Source organism: Oncorhynchus masou, chromosome 27 (genome assembly GCF_036934945.1).
Source record: "Oncorhynchus masou masou isolate Uvic2021 chromosome 27, UVic_Omas_1.1, whole genome shotgun sequence".
Classification (NCBI taxonomy): Eukaryota; Metazoa; Chordata; class Actinopteri; order Salmoniformes; family Salmonidae; genus Oncorhynchus; species Oncorhynchus masou.
The window spans coordinates 27,740,754-27,759,000 of NC_088238.1; the positions used below are offsets into that span (position 1 = coordinate 27,740,754).

Below are 18,247 nucleotides of genomic sequence, written 5' to 3' on the forward strand. Positions count from 1 at the left end.
AGATGTGCTAGAGGCTGATTTGGGACCGGTTGAATGGAATGCTGCTGACACACATCCAACCTTGTGACCCCAACCCATCATACTCCTACACCCAGCTGTATCATCTTGCACTGGGGTAAAAGGAGGACGAATGATGTAGGTCAACATGTGTGCCATTTTAAAAATATATATATTTATCAAGGGTGCCAATAATTTAGGTGACTGTGTATGAATGGAAGGTGAGCTACAGTAAGTTCCCTCTCTCTGTCCTGTAGGACACCCCATTTGGATAAAGGTTCAGAGGCTCCTAGAACCCCTTCCTCCCTGTATCCCCTCTCTTCATCCCTCCACTCCTCTCATCCTCATGTGATGGAGTCTTCTCAGCATCCTGCCTGGGCAGACAGTTTGATCTGTCTGTGTGACTTAAGACCTCTGTCTATCTGTGTTATGAGGATTTGATTTGCCTCACCATATGAACAAATACGGCTAGTAACTCAGCTTTCACTCACTCACTCACTCACTCACTCACTCACTCACTCACTCACTCACTCACTCACTCACTCACTCACTCACTAACTCACAACTCAACATAGTGTACTTCTGCTCTTGGTTCCCTGTTCCCAAAAGGCTGCTACAAGCTCATGCTATGCCAGAGGGACTTTGGCAAGCAATACCACCCCCCCCCCACCCCCCTTGATGTACAGTCTGAAATAATTATATTTCCACAGCATTTGATGGGCATTCTTGGTGCATGAATGTGACAGGCAGACATAACCAAATTGTAGGGCCTGTCTAGCACAGCAAATTGTTTTTCAAAGTTTGATCTGAAACACAACTTTTCATTGCTCCTCCTGATCCTGACCTGCTTGGCTTAACGAGAATTAATTTAATTGCCATTTTAGAAGTGAAAAACCTACACGCGAATTGTCACCTACACGCACGCACGTACGCACGCACGTACACACACACACACACACACACACTGTGTGAGATTAAGGCAGAGTATAGATAGGAAGACTTGGGCCAGTCCGGGTGGTCTGGGGTATAACAACGCTAGAGGCTTAATGCTTTCCTTCTGTTCTGAAGTCAGTGTGAGAAACTCCCAGAGACTGGAGTCTCTACAAACCACGAGCGTGCTCTCACAGCTCTGTGCTTCACCACACACACGCTCAGATGCACACACACACAGACACACACACATTCATGCTCAGACATACATTCACAAATCAGGCAAACAGTCCCCTGCAGTCCCCCCCTCCATGTGAGCCATGCTGTGGAAACCATTAAGGGATCAGAGAGGAGAGTGGCAGAGGAGAGGAATTATTTTGATGCCAGAGCACTTTCCCATTTCCCTCATTCTCTCCCAGTCCCCTTGGCCCCTCTCTCTCTAACATCACCATCCCGCCCCCATCCAGGGACTTTCCATATCAGAGTGACCTGAATGCATCACCTGTCAATTAGACCAGCTGAGGCACAGCAGTGAGAAAAGGGCCTTCAGGATTCTGCGATATGTCCACCACATTGAGGAGGGGTTTGGCTCCTGATTTTGCTCTTATAAAATAGATGATTTAAAGAGGGGATATCATGAGGACGGTGATGGAATGTATTTAGTGTCAAATGTACAAAACCTTGATTTAAATTGCATTGGACGAAGCCTTATGTCGTATTTTGGGAATAATGAGTGCTAACGAGGGCTAATTGCTGAGAGCGTCTGGTGTAGTCGTTAGCAGTGTGACCCCAGGGCAAACCCAGTATAAACTCCCTCTCCGTACCACAAGTCCCCACATTTATGTGTTCCACCCATAGGAAAGGAAATCCATAGTATTATGTTCTTACTAAGGGATATTTCAGATGTGGTTGCTCATTCTCTTCAGCTGATGTAACCCTCCATTGCGCCACTCAGAGTTGCACAGCACATACGCTGTTCAAAATAGTGTTTCAACTGAGGGGTGGTCAACGTGTGTGTAACTCTGAAAGTTCAATATGTGGTTCTCTGCTTTGTGCAATGTTGTACTTTGTCTTGTCTTGTTGTGTGCTGTTTTGATGTGCCTTTTTTATATTTCACACTTTCTCTGAGGTGATGGCGTCTTCGTTGACCTCCGACACAGGTCTCTCTGCTCTGCAACCTGCCCTGTCCATCAATCTGCCATGCATTAGAGCGTTGGTCAGTAACCGAAAGGTTGCTGGATCGAATCCTCGAGCTGACAGGGTAAAAATCTGTCGTTCTGCCCATGAGGAAGGTAGTTAACCCACTGTTCCCCGGGCGCCGAAGACGTAGATGTCGATTAAGGCAGCCCCCCCCCCCCCTCCCCGCCACCGCCGCACCTCTCTGATTCAGAGGTTGGGTTAAATGCGGAAGACACATTTCAGTTGATTGCATTCAGTTGTACAAATGACAAGGTATCCCCCTTTCCATGTCACTGACAACCACGCTCTGCTAACAACTACTATCTCATCTGCTCCCCTCTTCCGCTAAAATTCTAGTTGTTCACTCTCTTCCTCCGTGGGTCAGAGAGATGGCAAATGAGGGAGATATTGTCCACTCATCCTACATGGGGGGCAGGAGAATTTGGCCCTAGAACAGGGTCTCCATTGATGCTGCATGTGGGGCTTTTGAAGTGCTATCATGTGAAGGCTCAGGGCTTCAGTGTTCATATCAGCAGGCTGTCTGGCTGTCTGATGCTGCTTGGTTATCTAGCTATGTTGATAGCCACAGGTGGGAATGGGAAACTGACTGAGGGTGGATCCCAATAGTCTGGAGTAGCTTCCTTGTCTCGTATCCCATCCTCCGTCTGTATTGACTTCACAAAGCTGGTGTGCTATACCCAGCCATGGCTCACTTATGAGGACTGGTACACTCACCTGTGAGAAAGTCCAACCAGGAGCACTTTCTGTTACTACAGAAGGAGGACTAACCTTCCACACACATATTTAAATCTTTATATGTCCACTGTTATGGCTGGACACATGTTCAGTTTATTCCATTACCGTCTCATTCAACCCTCCCTACATCTCCTCCACTTCCCATTCCATCAACACAGGCAAGATCGCGGCTCTGTCCCAGTTTCCCAAACCTGGTCTCCACACCTATCCTTATCCCGTCTCGTAGAGGGAAACTAAGCATTTATTTCCTGGTGTTGTTGTCAAGGGGGGGCTTGGTGGGAGTCTGGCTCTTTGATGTGCTGCAGCTGTGAATTCCACCGAGGCCCAGTCCCAGAGCTGATCCACAGAAGCTGGCTCTGTTACTCCCCCTCCCACCCCCCTCCACCTCTCTCCTTCCTCGCTCAGCCCAGGAGTGTGCCACTTCTCTCCGACAATGGCTGACTTCATGCTCCCTCCCTCCGCTCCCGTGTTATCATACTGGAGCGGAGGGGGGGAGGGAGGGGGGAGATGGAGTGAAGAGGGGGAGACGGGTCTTCTCATTAAAACTCCTGTTGGTCCCCCTCAGTCCAATAAAAATAATCGCTGCTGTTGTGTTTGATCTGGTTTGATCAGTCATAGACGATGAGGGGTGATAGACATTCTAAGAAACATTCATTAAATGGTTTGGTGCTTTTATCTTTTAGGGGGGAAATAACTTTGTTGGGTTAGAAGACCCCCACCCCCCCGACCCTTGTTACACTGTGTATGTTGAAACCCTCCTCTCTTCTCTGTCTTCTATCTTCTCCCTCTCTCTCTGTGTGCATGCGTGCGTGCGTGTGTGTCAGGGCTGTGTTTCCTTGCCTTTGACAGGGCCAGTCTGGGTGGCATGATTTAGGGGTCTGTGATTCAGGGCAAGGGGTTAACACCCGCGGTCATCCCCTCATAATTCCCTATAGCTGCTCTAACCGAACAGTCTGCACAGAGAGGGGATGACATACAGAAAGAGATTGAAGCAACTAGAGGTACAGTACCAGTCAAAAGTTTGGACACACCTACTCAATCAAGGGTTTTTCTTTATTTTTAATATTTTCTATGTTGTACCCTTTGCCTTGATGACAGCTTTGCACACTCTTGGCATTCTCTCAACCAGCTCCACCTGGCATGCTTTTCCAACAGTCTTGAAGGAATTCCCAAATATGCTGAGCTGCTCTTCCTTCACTCGGTGGTCCAACTCATCCCAAACTGTCAGGTGATTGTAGAGGCCAGGTCATCTGATGCAGCACTCCATCACTCTCCATCACTCTCCTTCTTGGTCAAATAGCCCTTACACAGCATGGAGGTGTGTTGGGTCATTGTCCTGTTGAAAAACAAATGATAGTCCCACTAAGCACAAACCAGATGTTATGGCGTATCACTGCAGAATGCTGTGGTAGCCATGCTGGTTAAGTGTGCCTTGAATGCAAAATAAATCACAGACAATGTCACCAGCAAAGCACCATCACACCTCCTCCTCCATGCTTCACGTGGGAACCACACATGCAGTGATCATCCGTTCACCTACTCTGCATCTCACAAAGACGCAGCGGTTAGAATCAAAAATCTCAAATGTGGACTCATCAGACCAAAGGACAGATTTCCACCGGTCTAATGTCCATTGCGCGTGTCTCTTGGCCCAAGCAAGTCCCCTTTTCTTATTTGTGTCCTTTAGTAGTGGTTTCTTTGCAGAAATTCGACCATGATGGCCTGATTCACACGGTCTCCTCTGAAAAGTTGATGTTGAGATGTGTCTGTTACTTGAACTCTGAAGCATTTATTTGGGATGCAATTTCTGAGGCTGGTAACTCTAATGAATGTATCCTCTGCAGCAGAGGTAACTCTGGGTCTTCCTTTCCTGTGGCGGTCCTCATGAGAATCATGAGAAGTTCTTGAAATTTTCCGGATTGACTTACCTTCATGTCTAAAAGTAACAGACTTCCGTTTCTCTTTGCTTATTTGAGTTGTTCTTTCCATAATATGGACTTGGTCTTTTACCAAATCGGGCTCTCTTCTGTATACCCCCCACCTTGTCACAACACAACTGATTGGCTCAAACACAATAAGAAGGAACGAAATTCCACTAATTAACTTTTAAGAAGGCACACCTGTTAATTGAAATGCATTCCAGGTGACTACCTCATGAAGCTGGTTGAGAGAATGCCAAGCTGTCATCAAGCTTGGTTACTACATTATTCCATATGTGTTATTTCATAGTTTTGATGAGTTCACTATTATTCTACAATATAGAAAATAGACAAATAAAGAAAAACCCTGTAATAAGGTCAGTGTGTCCAAACCTTTGACTGGTACAGTACCTACTACCTCACACACACACAATCACACACACACACACACACACACACACACACACACACACACACACACACACACACACACACACACACACACACACACACACACACACACACACACACACACACACACACACACACTATGGGCACATGGAGGTCCAGAGAGCAAGACTTATGTAAACTTGGCAATGCCCACATTTCCACTGTCCTGACTTAATTTCCCGCTCCTCCAACTCTCACAGCACCTGTCTATGAGGGAATATCCTGACTTGGGAATATCGCTTACCTGACAACCACAGGATTCCCGAAACCGGAACTTTCCTAACGTCATCGTCCAGGAACAAACACAACCCTCTGTCTTCCCTCTTCTCTCACCCCACTGTTCCTCTCACGCTCTTTCTCTCGCTCCATCACTCTCTCACTATTTCTCTTTCCCCTGTTTCCCCTCTGGATCAATGCATGGGCCTCCTTGCTGTTACACAGTTAAATGAGGATGGTTGTCATGAGGACATGACAGATCTCTGGTCATGAAGGAGCAGTTAGGCTTAATGGCGTCACTCCTGGATCGCTGTTATTCCCGGTGGTGTCCCTGGCAGTGTTCCTGGCACGGGGAAATGGGAATGACATCTGAGGAGAAGTGAGGCCAGCTCATAGTGGAGGGAAACCATAATGTTAAAATGTGTGGATTATGTTGGCAGGGAGAGTGACTTGTGCAGTTTAAGGCACATTATCACATGGGAAAACACTCTTGAGTTTTAAGGCACATTAACAAGCGTATTAACATGCATGTATGTTCGCACACAAATGTGGGCATACACACAGAGAGAGTGTAGGCTATCACAGGATGGGTTTTTCAGCTGTGCTATGTGTTTGGTTTGGCCTTGCACCTTGTACATTAGCTGACATAACTCTCACATACCCTCTTCCCTTAGCCTCTTGTTCAGCATCCATCTCACTCTTTTTCTTTCTCTCCGTCTGACTCCCCCTTGTTTCTCTCGAATTCTGTCTGCCTCTCTCTCACTCTCTCTCATTCGCACTGAGCACACACACCTAAGCATATTTTTTATCTTTATTTAACTAGGCAAGTCAGTTAAGAACAAATTCTTATTTTCAATGACGGCCTAGGAACAGTGGGTTACCTGCCTTGTTCAGGGGCAGAACGACAGATTTTTACCTTGTCAGCTCGGGGATTTGATCTGGCAAACCTTTCGGTTACTAGTCCAACCCTCTAACCACTAGGCTACTTGCCGCCCCACCTCTGCATATGTTCCTGTATGCGTCTGTTTCCTCATTGTTTCTGGGTGGTATTGTAAACTGGTAATGAGTTGTGTACTGTTGTTCTGATCAGAGGGTGGATGTGTGGGCGTTCCGCTGCCAGAACCCACTGTTCTCCTCCTTGCCCCCCACCCCCTTCCCCCCGGAGCCGAGTCCAGCGGTTCCTCCAAAGGCCCAATAAACCATGTCATAAATCGGTTATAGGAAATGTATGCATTTGTTTCTGTGTGTGTTCTATCCCAATGAAAATGGAGCCCATGACAACCTAATTTAACCAGTCAACAACTTACGAATGAATTGTCTCACTTTGACTCGCCAAAACCTGTAGCTCTCGTTACTATGAACATACACAAGCTCCAATATCTAGCATGTACACAAATCAATAAATATTGTAAAATACTATTTACTATCACAAAAAATAACAGTACATATTTCAGAACGTTTGCTTATAAAGGAATATCTGAGGTCTTAGACAGTGATGGAGTGTTTAGGCCCTGCGTGTGCCAAGAAAAGCCTCCCTCTCACCAACGCGTAAACATTGCTCTTTTGCTTTTACATGTTGCTATGGTAATGTCAAGCATGTCCAATGTGACGGTGTGGACTGTGGAATACTGTTCAGCAGCAGGCATAGCCCTGGCAATCACACCGAGGATCACCCAAATATGAATAACACCGCTGCATATTCCCTCCAATTGTCCACAAGTCTCTGTTTCCACCTTTTAATCATCACTCAATCAGTGTAGTAACTCCACCTTATAGGAAATATTTCCCATATACACTCCCGACTCTGTTAAGTGCAGATCTGTACACCTTGATTTGGAACGGTAAAAACAATCCTACTGCTATTAAACCTTTACAGATGTGGTTGGGACTTTATCCGGCTTCTGGCATGAGTAGTGGGCTCTGTTAAAAAGAGAAAAGGGGGTGTATGATCTAGTAAATGCAGCTCTACGCTCGCTCCCAATCAGGGGTTCCATTTAAGTGATTCCTGCCCCTGCGTCTCTCGTTTGTGTTCGCCGGCAGGCCAATTATGGGTGCATGTTGCAATAACTACCATTATCCACCGAATATTCCACCAGTCACTGTTACTTTGGCTCTCCTGCCATGACGACGTCGTTCACTGAGTTTGGGATGTCTACTACTGACTGACTGGCTCACTAAGATTCTGGGCTTACCAAGACTTCTCAATCACTTTAGTCCTCTTTCTCTCCGTCTTTGTCCCTGTGCCTTTGTTCCTGTCTCTCCATCTCGATTTCTTGGTCTCTCTGTTCCCGTCTTTGTCTCTCTGTGTCTTTCTCTGCGCGCTCCTAACAAAAACAAAGCTCGCAATGGACTCCCTATAAGAACTGCACTGCCTAACCTTCCATTGGCCAGATCTGAGTCCCAGAAAACCAGTACAATACCAGATTTAAGTTTAATACCGGACACAAACAAACCCTTGTTGAACCTCTGGGGTTGGGTTGGGATGACTCAGTCCTGGCCTGGACTCTTGTTGTATGTTTCCCAGGTTCTCCAGTTCTGATCCTCACTGCAGTGGATCTATAGCACTCTCATGGCTCCATTTCACTTAGTACGGGCTAGTGTTTGTGGCTAACTCTCATATTAGCTTTAGCTACTCATGCTCTGATGATCTTTACACGGTCATAGGGACTGGTCAACTCAGCCTGCGGTTTCCAGAGGTCACTCTGTTGCCAGGTTACATCATGGTTGTGGATGTGGAGGAAGGACTGTATGGTTACAACGCACTTGAAATGACCACACCGTCATTATATGTATTATGTGATTGGTAGTAAAGTCTCCTCTGATGGTTCAAAGTTTCTCCATGAACAGAGCGCTTTCAGGCTGAGAGTTGGGATTGGATATAGATGAACAACCTAGTTGGGGAAGTCATTGTTTTCCCATAGAAACATAATGCATGGAATTGAAACAGTTTTTTTGTTATCCCCCGTGAAATTTCATGAATTAAAATCCGCAACATTCTGGCGCAATTGAGATTGTACTTGTAGGAATCTGTGTACATATCTTACACTGGCTGCGCTGAGAGGCTGGGAAAGTTCTTGTGAGCTGCAAGTGATTGAACATTTGGCAGTGTGGATATCGCTGTGTGGCAGACACATTCCAGATTGGCTGACCATTGTTTTCTCATGGATCTGGCTGGGTTTCTTTCCCCTTTTGACTTGGCACTCTGTCTCATGTACTTCATAGTGCCATCATAGGACTTCCTATCAAAAGGTCTTCATGTCTTCTATCATGATTTTGTTGTATACGTTTGTTCATACGTTCCAGTGTGACGCATTGTACAGGTATTACTCGCTTGTATTGTTTATTGAACCTTTAATTAACCAGGAAAAGCCCATTGAGCCCACTGCCCCTTGATGAGAGGAGGAAAGCAGGAGAAGTGTGTGTGTGTGTGTGTGTGTGTGTGTGTGTGTGTGTGTGTGTGTGTGTGTGTGTGTGTGTGTGTGTGTGTGTGTGTGTGTGTGTGTGTGTGTGTGGGTTAGAGGTTCACTGATTGATAAGGATGTGTGTGTGGTAATAAATGTGTGTTTGTGTGTGTATCATGTTGCGGCAGCTCCTCTGTGGTTCTGGGGTAGAGGTCTGAGCGTTAGAGCTGTCAGTTCAGAACTCTTCTCATTTCCTCTGTGTGTAATAAAGAACTCTTATCTGATGGCTGACTGTATGCATTCTGAAAGACTGTTATACTGCTGTGTGTGTGTGTGTGTGTGTGTGTGCGCGTGATGATCTCCTAATCGCATAGCCCTATTCATGCAATATCCCGTATCTCCTTTGGGATTTTGCTAGACATTTTTATAAGCTCTACTTTGATGTTTAGAGTGGCTGGAGACTGGTGTACACACAACAAACTTCTCAGAAGTCCGGCTTTTTCTCTACCATGTCCCACAGCAATTTTCCCTGTCATTACAATCACATGATATGACAAACTTGTTTATATTCATCCCATAATTCTTTGATAGTCCTCTTCCATGCGTGACTCGCGGTGGGATTCCTCTCTTCTGCTTGGACCACTGGGAGTGCGATCAGAAGACATCTGGGAAGCTCAGAGGGTGGTAGACATGAACACCCAGGGCCCTGGAGGGAACCTAGTGGAACCTGCATCCTCCCACATTCTGTGGTGTGGTTCTTGGTCACTGTATCTGTATCTGTCTGCAATAATGACTTGGTGATGTAATGACTGAAGGGGAACCCATTCCATGGTTTATGGTCTATCCCTATGGTCTAATCAATGTCACTCTAACAAGGGTTGTTTATGTCTTCAAGACCATGTCCGTGTTCAACAGTTACATAGTGACCAGTGATTAATTTTGATTGGACAGCCAATGGTTTGTGAGGGCTACGGTGCATCAGAGAGGCTGGTTTGATCAGATGCATGCTTAGGGAAGTAGTAAGCAATACAGGGGTGTGTGTGTGTGTGTGTGTGTGTGTGTGTGTGTGTGTGTGTGTGTGTGTGTGTGTGTGTGTGTGTGTGTGTGTGTGTGTGTGTGTGTGTGTGTGTGTGTGTGTGTGTGTGTGTGTGTGTGTGTGTCATTCTCTAATGGGTTGAATATTCCACTCTTTCACTCGTCCTCCCGAACTCCCTCCTCCCATTCATTCCCACACCGGAGAGTAAAATGTAATTTTCCCACAAGAACTAAAATAACATTTCCTCAGATCGCAGGCAGCAGTCTTGTTAACATGTCGACATTTATGAAATGCATGGCGTATATACTTCAACTCTGGTAGAAGTGAAAACAGTATTCTAGCCAGAAAATACTCTACCCTTTCGTTCTTTTCCCCTCTCTCACAAGAAACGAATAACAAAAGCCAATACAATACACACGATTTGACAAAAATGGATGTTGTGCAGTTTTTAGGGCAAGAAAACAACTAGTCTGCCAGAGAATACTTGTCTACGTGGCCATTTAGTGTTTTCCTTCTGTTGTTGGGATATGGTGGGGAGCCCAGAAAGACCTATGGAAATCGAGGGTTTAGCCCCAAGCGTGACAGACAGGATTACAACCTAGTAGCATCTGATCAAATCCTATTGATGACAGATTATATGAAATGCTCTTTAACCCTTTACAGTCATGGGAATTGGCCTATATGGATAGGCCTATATTGAAATGTTTCTTACAGGAGAAATATGAAAAGCATATGCCTAACCATGGTAGCATTTGAAAGGGATCAGGTTTGAGGTTATGGGAAAGTGATTAGACCAACATTGAGGACACAACAGTTCACCAAGACTGAATCCAAACATTTCACTGTTGATTGTATGTGCATTTTACATTTACTGTACTTTGGACACATTTATTGATTAACGAAATCTGAAAACACTCTGGATACATTCACTAACGTCGGGTAGATGCAACATAAGAGTTTGGGTTTGAGTGAGAGGACTAACTGGTGTCTCCAAGTGGACACACACCTCTTCAACGTGTGCACAGTTCCTAAGTCATTTCAATACACTTTTATCTCAAAGAAGAGTCTTCAACTAACTATAAGGTGCTTTTTTTTTATCTCTCCTAGCCGTGCCTTTGAGGAACTAGAGCAAGCACACTTGTTGTTGTTTTGTTTGGAACACTGCCCTGCATCCCCTCCATCACACAATTACTGTTGTTGTATACCCAATCTAAAAACAGCCCATTTTTTATTTCAAACTGGGTCAGGTGGGCATCATGTGAATGCTTGTTCTGTTGCTAATATGACTAGCTAAATTATAAATTACCAGGCTTTCAGAGGTCAATTCAGAGAAACAGATCGTAATTTTGTCATGTGTGCATTCTGTTCGGAACAACCCAGGGTATGACGTCAGGTCATCTCGTAGTGGTCATAAACACGTTAAATGTTAGTTTTATGATATGGAAATGTGAAGTGCACATTTGGACTCACAGGTGTTTGGCTTGCTTGTATGACATTAAATCGGTATTTATTATAATCCTCAACGTCTTTAAAAATACAACGAGTCCTCTTAATTTACAGCATTTCCCTCACTCAGACGACAACATTTTGGCAAGAGTTGCCCAATTAGCAGGAGGGATGGGAGGGAACCTCTTGTCGCGCTCTGTGCTCAAGTTCAGAATGGCTGTCAGTCAAAACCCATACAGCGCTGTGACGCGCAGAGCCTGAGGTCTGAAGTCATTTATAGCATGTTACTGTACAGCCACTGCGTTCCAATTTAGGCGCTTATCAATTGCCCGAATCTGCCATTTTCAACCCGTATAAGGGTATGAGCATAAAGGGCCTCAGATGGAATCTGCATTAGGGGGAAATAGGGTCACAGGCCGCCTCACACCCGTTGTCACTGTTTTTGTTGACGTACTGAGGAGCGTCGCGCAGCATGGTACAAATAAATGGCAGTACATATTGTGCGACAACGTCAGAGGGGGAAAAACAGTGGTGGTTGTTTGCGGTAATTTATTTTGTTGTTGTAGTATCACAAACGGACGTGGCGGTTTCACCATTAAGGACTCCAGCTTTTAAGGTGGCTGTTCAAGCTGACACAACAGGTTGTGTCAACCACCTAAAAACGGACTTTAATAATGTAGCAGATTATAAATTGTTACCTCGGAATGTCTCTCTCATTATTATATATACTGTATTGCATTTACTCTGAAGATCTTTACTGATCAATGAAACCGGTAAAGCCTAAGAGTTATTTTGCTCAAGGCTGGTATTTCTATTGTATTTCGACGATGATATTTACAACACTTTTTACTGGTTCATTTATTTTATTTCCCCTGTGTTCTTTGGGAGTCTGAAGCTCTCCTATAACCATACAATTGACTCTCTGCGGAGAGGAATCCAGCGCTTTACAGTATAACTGCCCTGAAGGAACTCTAGAGCTCTGTTGCGTTGTCGTCAGAACGTACAGTGTCTTTCAGCAGTCTTTCTAGGGATTGGCCTGTCGTCTCAACAGCAGCCAACAACCACTGGGAGACCCGGCATGAAGACTGAGGTGAAAGAGATTTCCCCTATAGCTTCATTGTTTTATACAGTTGTATTGTTTTATTCAGGATTAGACCGAGCCTATCTTCAGAGGAGTGATTTTTGGAGTGTGTGTTTGTACACTCCTATGCCTGGGTGTGTTTACTTCTCAAGCCGAGCGTTATCCGAGCTCCCTCTCTGCTTGCCAGATTCAGCTGGCATTCCTGCCCTACTGTGACGCATTGACAGGAAAAACTTGATACCCTTTTGAGACATATAATTCCCCAAATATTTATTATATCCCCAAATATTTATTATTTTGTGTGTTATTCCTTTTTCCCCCAATTAACTTTTTGTTCCGATCTCAACCCCTACTTGTCTTCCTACTAAGCTGGCTTCTCTAATGAGTAGGGTCCTTTTGGTCCTGAAGGATTGGAGTTGGTAGATTGACCAGCCTTTGTGTCTGCTCCAACAAAGGCAGGTAGTGGTGTCTTAACAAGGCCACTTGGCACAGAGACAAGCATCTATGATCTAATGGAGAGCACGGTTGGATTAGCTCTGTGTGTGTGTGTGTGTGTGTGTGTCGGGGATTAGCACTCCCTTGTATCGAGGTTGGTTAGCATAGCTCTTTGATCAATGCAGATTACTGTAGTGTTGGACTCAGACCCTTATAACCAAGTCCCCCCCCCCCCCCCACACACACACACTACATTCTCCTCTGAAGTACTGCTCTCTAATCCCTCGGTGGCCACAAACCATCTCTTGGTTTTCAGCACTTTATTAACCAAATGTGACGTTAGGAGAGTCCTATTGGGGAGCCTGGCTGAGAATTGATGGCCCATGAATCAGGGGTTTTCACTGAGGGCTGGTGTCGGGGGATGCTATTAAAGCTCCCTGTTGGAGAATTATTTTTAAGGGGGGGGGGGGAGAGAACTTGACATCAGATAAATGCTGGTCTATATGCGTTGAGAGAAAGAGAGGGAAAAAGATTGAAAAAGGGCAGAGAAAATATATATACTGTATATAAAGATATTTTTTACGTGGCAGCGAGACTCTCCGGTCCGTTTTAAGAAGAGGGATGGAGGGAAGGATGAAAGGTGGCCGCGGTGCGTTTCCTCCATAACGGCGGTTGGGCCGTGGCCCCAGGCGGCTCCCTCAGACCCCAGGGCCTCTGTGTTTGTGGCGTGTACACTGTGCACAGGTACGAACAAGAAAATCCCTGTTAAGTTGTCTTGTGGCACTTTGTTGAGAGCTGCGCCGGAGCCGTGGGGAATGTGGTGTGGACCTGTGAACTGAAGACCCTCAGAGGGAGGGTGGGTGGGTGTGTGTGTGTGAGGTTCAGTTTCTTCATGGCCCTTTTGAAAGGGGAAGTGTATGTGTGTAAGTGTGTGTGGGGGGGTGGGCATCTATGTTTGTGTGTGTGTGAGGTTCAGTCGCGCCGCAAGCCCGATATAAGAGGAGGGGCCTGGCGGTGTCTCTGTACTCAGGGCCAGACGGTCGGGCGGCTCCCACGGGGGCCCCTGCGATACGTAGCTTCCCGGCCACTGTCATTCATCTGGTTAGGTTTGTTTGACCTCTGACCCCTCACCTCCAACCAGTTGAACCCCCACCACCACCACCCTCAAGGAGAGGGACACAGCGCCCACCGCCAAGCTCTCTAATACCGAAGGGAAGAGAGAAGGGAGTGATGGAGAGAAATGAGCTGAGTAAAGAAGTGAAAGATTGTGAGAAAAGAGAGGGCCCAAAGAGAGATGGAAACACAGTGAGTGAGGTAATGGCAGAAAGGTCATTACCATTACCTGGTAATTACGGGTTAAATAAAATACAAATTGAGACAGGGATGGCTCAGGGGTCGGAGACTGGTTTTACAGTAACTGCCTCCCATAACTCAAACAGAGAGGGGAAAACATCATTCCTATCAGTACACAACTACAGCTATGAAAGCCTTTGACAATGGTGATTTCCATCGTCTATATGGTTGCATAAATGGTCAGAGGAGTTGAATTGTTGAATTAATATGGTCATAAATCTACCCCAACCTTCCATTTGCGTTACTGTTTTTCATTGTGACAACATGGATACTAGAACAATAGCACTGAATGGATACTAGAACAATAGCACTGAATGGATACTAGAATGATAGCACTGAATGGATACTAGAACAATAGCACTGAATGGATACTAGAACAATAGCACTGAATGGATACTAGAATGATAGCACTGAATGGATACTAGAACAATAGCACTGAATGGATACTAGAATGATAGCACTGAATGGATACTAGAACAATAGCACTGAATGGAAACCACAACAATAGCACTGAATGGAAACCACAACAATAGCACTGAATGGATACTAGAACAATAGCACTGAATGGATACTAGAATGATAGCACTGAATGGATACTAGAACAATAGCACTGAATGGATACTAGAACAATAGCACTGAATGGAAACCACAACAATAGCACTGAATGGATACTAGAACAATAGCACTGAATGGATACTAGAATGATAGCACTGAATGGATACTAGAACAATAGCACTGAATGGAAACCACAACAATAGCACTGAATGGATACTAGAACAATAGCACTGAATGGATACTAGAATGATAGCACTGAATGGATACTAGAACAATAGCACTGAATGGATACTAGAATGATAGCACTGAATGGATACTAGAATGATAGCACTGAATGGATACTAGAATGATAGCACTGAATGGATACTAGAACAATAGCACTGAATGGAAACCACAACAATAGCACTGAATGGATTCTGGAATAATAGCACTGAATGGATTCTAGAATGATAGCTCTGAATGGAAACCACAACAATAGCTCTGAATGGATACTAGAACGATAGCACTGAATGGATACTAGAACAATAGCACTGAATGGAAACCACAACAATAGCACTGAATGGATACTAGACTACAACATCAACTCAACATGGAGTTCCCTCAGCCTCCCAGTACCATTCCTCATAATCTCATCTCTCTCTCTCACCCTGTGTCTACGCAGGACTGTGGCCTGGTGGTGCAACCAGATCAGCCCTGTGGTTTGGAGCCACTCCCTGGGCCACTCTCTCCAGGCGAGCCCCAGGCCCCAACTCGGCCCTGCATCTCTGGGGATGTACCAGGTCTGTCCCCCATCAAAGATATCACTTCACATTGTTTTTATAGATTAAATTTCCTACATAGCTGAAAGGCTTTATGAATTGCTGTCAGAAAAAATATTTTACTACAGGATCCTCAGAAATGTTCTACTTAGAAATAATTCTCATCGCTCTGAAATGTTATGCATACGTGCCCAGATGTCCATATGAAACCCTGCTGTGTGTGTATCTGTACAAGGCTGATTTAAGCGGCCAACACACTCTGCCCTTTGATTGAAGTGCAAAAGGTCAGATGTTAAACTCAGCTATTAAATCCAATATCCTACCCTGCAGGGCAGAGAATAAATGTCAGCAGGGAGAGCAATGTGACGTGTCTGTGAAGAATTATAACTCTCACAATGTGTGAGAGTTGTGAAAAATCTGTCTAGATGTTGTTAATGGAGATAGTTTATTAATGAATACAGATGTGTTTTTTTGGAGCAGGAACAATTAACCACTTCATTCACTTCTGGTTGTCTGATTGCCTCTTCATTTCTTTCCTTCCCTCTCTTTTCCTCTCCCCAGGTCGTTGGGTGGTTCCTTGCCTCAGCTGTGCCGACAACCGGACCTGTGACTGGAGAGAGGTTGCCTGGCAACCCGAGGGCTGTTACCACCCCTTGCTGGACCTCCCCCAGCTGCAGGACTGCATGATGTACAGGAAGGTAAGCCCTAAGGCAAGGGTAGGCAACTAAATTCATCAGTGGGGTGATTTTTGTCAAGGTGGATGGTCGTGGGGCCAGAACATAATTATAATACATTTTTTAACTGCAAATTCACACACTAGTCTAAGATCACCATGTGCAATACCAAGCGTCGGCTGGAGTGGTGTAAAGCTCGCCGCCATTCGACTCTGGAGCAGTGGAAACTTGTTCTCTGTTCTCGCTATAGCATACAATGACATTCTAGATGAGTCTGTGATTCTAACTTTGTGGCAAAAGTTTGGAGAAGGCCCTTTCCTGTTTCAGCATGACAATGCCCCGTGCACAAAACTAGGTCCATACAGAATGGTTTGTCCAGAGCAGTGTCAAAGAACTTGACTGGCCTGCACAGAGCCCTGATCTCAAACCCATCGAACACCTTTGGAATGAATTTGAACGCAGACTTCAAGCCAGGCCTAATCACCCAACATCATTCCTCAACCTCACTAATGCTCTTGTGGCTGAATGGAAGCAAGTCCCCACAGCAATGTTCCAACATCTAGTGGCAAGCCTTCCCAGAAGAGGCTGTTATAGCAGCAAAGGGGGAACCAACTCCATATTAATGCCCATGATTTTGGAATGAGATGTTCGACAAGCAGTGTATGTCCATAGTCCATGAGTTCAGGCACTGCTCTCATGTCCCTAGCTAGCTCTCTTCTCAGGTTACTGTCCCACAATCTACTAACAGTACAGATTAGAAATGAGCTTGTTCCCCAAAAGCGGGAGGTAGGTGGAGCTGGTTAGCAGCGGGCGCTAACTGGGTGCTAACTAGGCGCTAACAAGGCCCTCCAGCTGAGTCATAAAAGACGACACATGGATCCAGACAGACAGCAGCGCCGACAGATTCAGTGAGAGTGATAATATTTTCCACATGCATAAAACTTTCGCATGTGTGCACACACACACACACACACACACTATGTCTATGTTTGTGAGAGATATTGCACAGGGGATAACATAATGATATGGAAGCCAGCTGTACTGGTCAGGCTCTTTAGAGTGTGCTTGGTCAGCATTGTGTGAGAAAGGTGTGGACAGTTATGTGTGTTAAGACTACGCTAACCAGCATGCATCTGGTCTAAAGATGGACCAGAGATGATCATGTAAGGTAACAAGACAAGGCAGTGTCTAGCACATTTCCCTAGTAAGTTAATTTGATGGCTAAGCCATCCCTCAAACATCTCTGTTTTTCTTTTTCTCTCTCGCTCTCTCCCTCTCATTGAAGCCAGGTGGAGAGGGTAGATGAGGTAGGCTATGGTATGATGCCTCTGAGGTGGGAGAGTGGGGTTTATGTGACGCTGTATGAATAGGTCTGTAAACCCAGCGGGGGTTGGCAGAGCTGAGGACAGGATGAGTGGTGGAGGGACAGAAGCAGAAAACTGTATGAACTAAAGTCTTAGCCTTTAGTTCAAATCCTCCAGTAATGCTAATGGGAGGGCATGTAGTTTGCTGCACTAGTGTCACAGTACGGAGCGGCCCTCAGGGACGTAAAGCCATTAAACCAACCCGGGAAATATATAAGGCATAATAGGTATATATCTTATTTAAAGTTTTTTAGCGGGGACTCTGGGGCCCTCATTTTGTTTGGTAGAATTTCTGGGAGCCCCATTTTGTCTGGCAGAATTTCTGGGGACCCCAATTCTTTCCCAATAATTTATTGCGCTCCCACCCCAAATCTAATGACACAACCTTAAAATTTGTCAATTTAGATTTTTACATCAACAAAATAACCTTTGATTCATTGCATTTTCATATTTTATCCAAATGAAAGGAAACCAGTAAACACATTTACGCAATAAAATTGCATCGTTCAAATTGTCATTCTCAAAAATGTTTGTGTATTGCCCCATACAACAATCTGTACTCTTAATTATTGTTCCTAAAAAAACAAACATTTTGGCGACCCCACTGCAGTTTGCGACCCCGGCTTTGAATACCACTGCCTTAGAGCCATAGTAGGTATTACAGTCCTAGGGCTTTCTATAGGCTTAGTCAAATCTC

General features: G+C 45.2%; 1 protein-coding gene across 1 annotated transcript in view; it reads left to right on the forward strand.

The window, feature by feature from the left end:
- LOC135515936 (cadherin-like and PC-esterase domain-containing protein 1) overlaps positions 1 to 18,247 on the forward strand; it is a 76,060-nt gene that overhangs the window by 52,321 nt on the left and 5,492 nt on the right. Inside the window, exons 15-16 of the mRNA XM_064939812.1 lie at positions 15,416 to 15,533; positions 16,074 to 16,210. Coding sequence (XP_064795884.1) covers positions 15,416 to 15,533; positions 16,074 to 16,210 — 255 coding nt within the window. The remainder of the gene's footprint in view (positions 1 to 15,415; positions 15,534 to 16,073; positions 16,211 to 18,247) is intronic.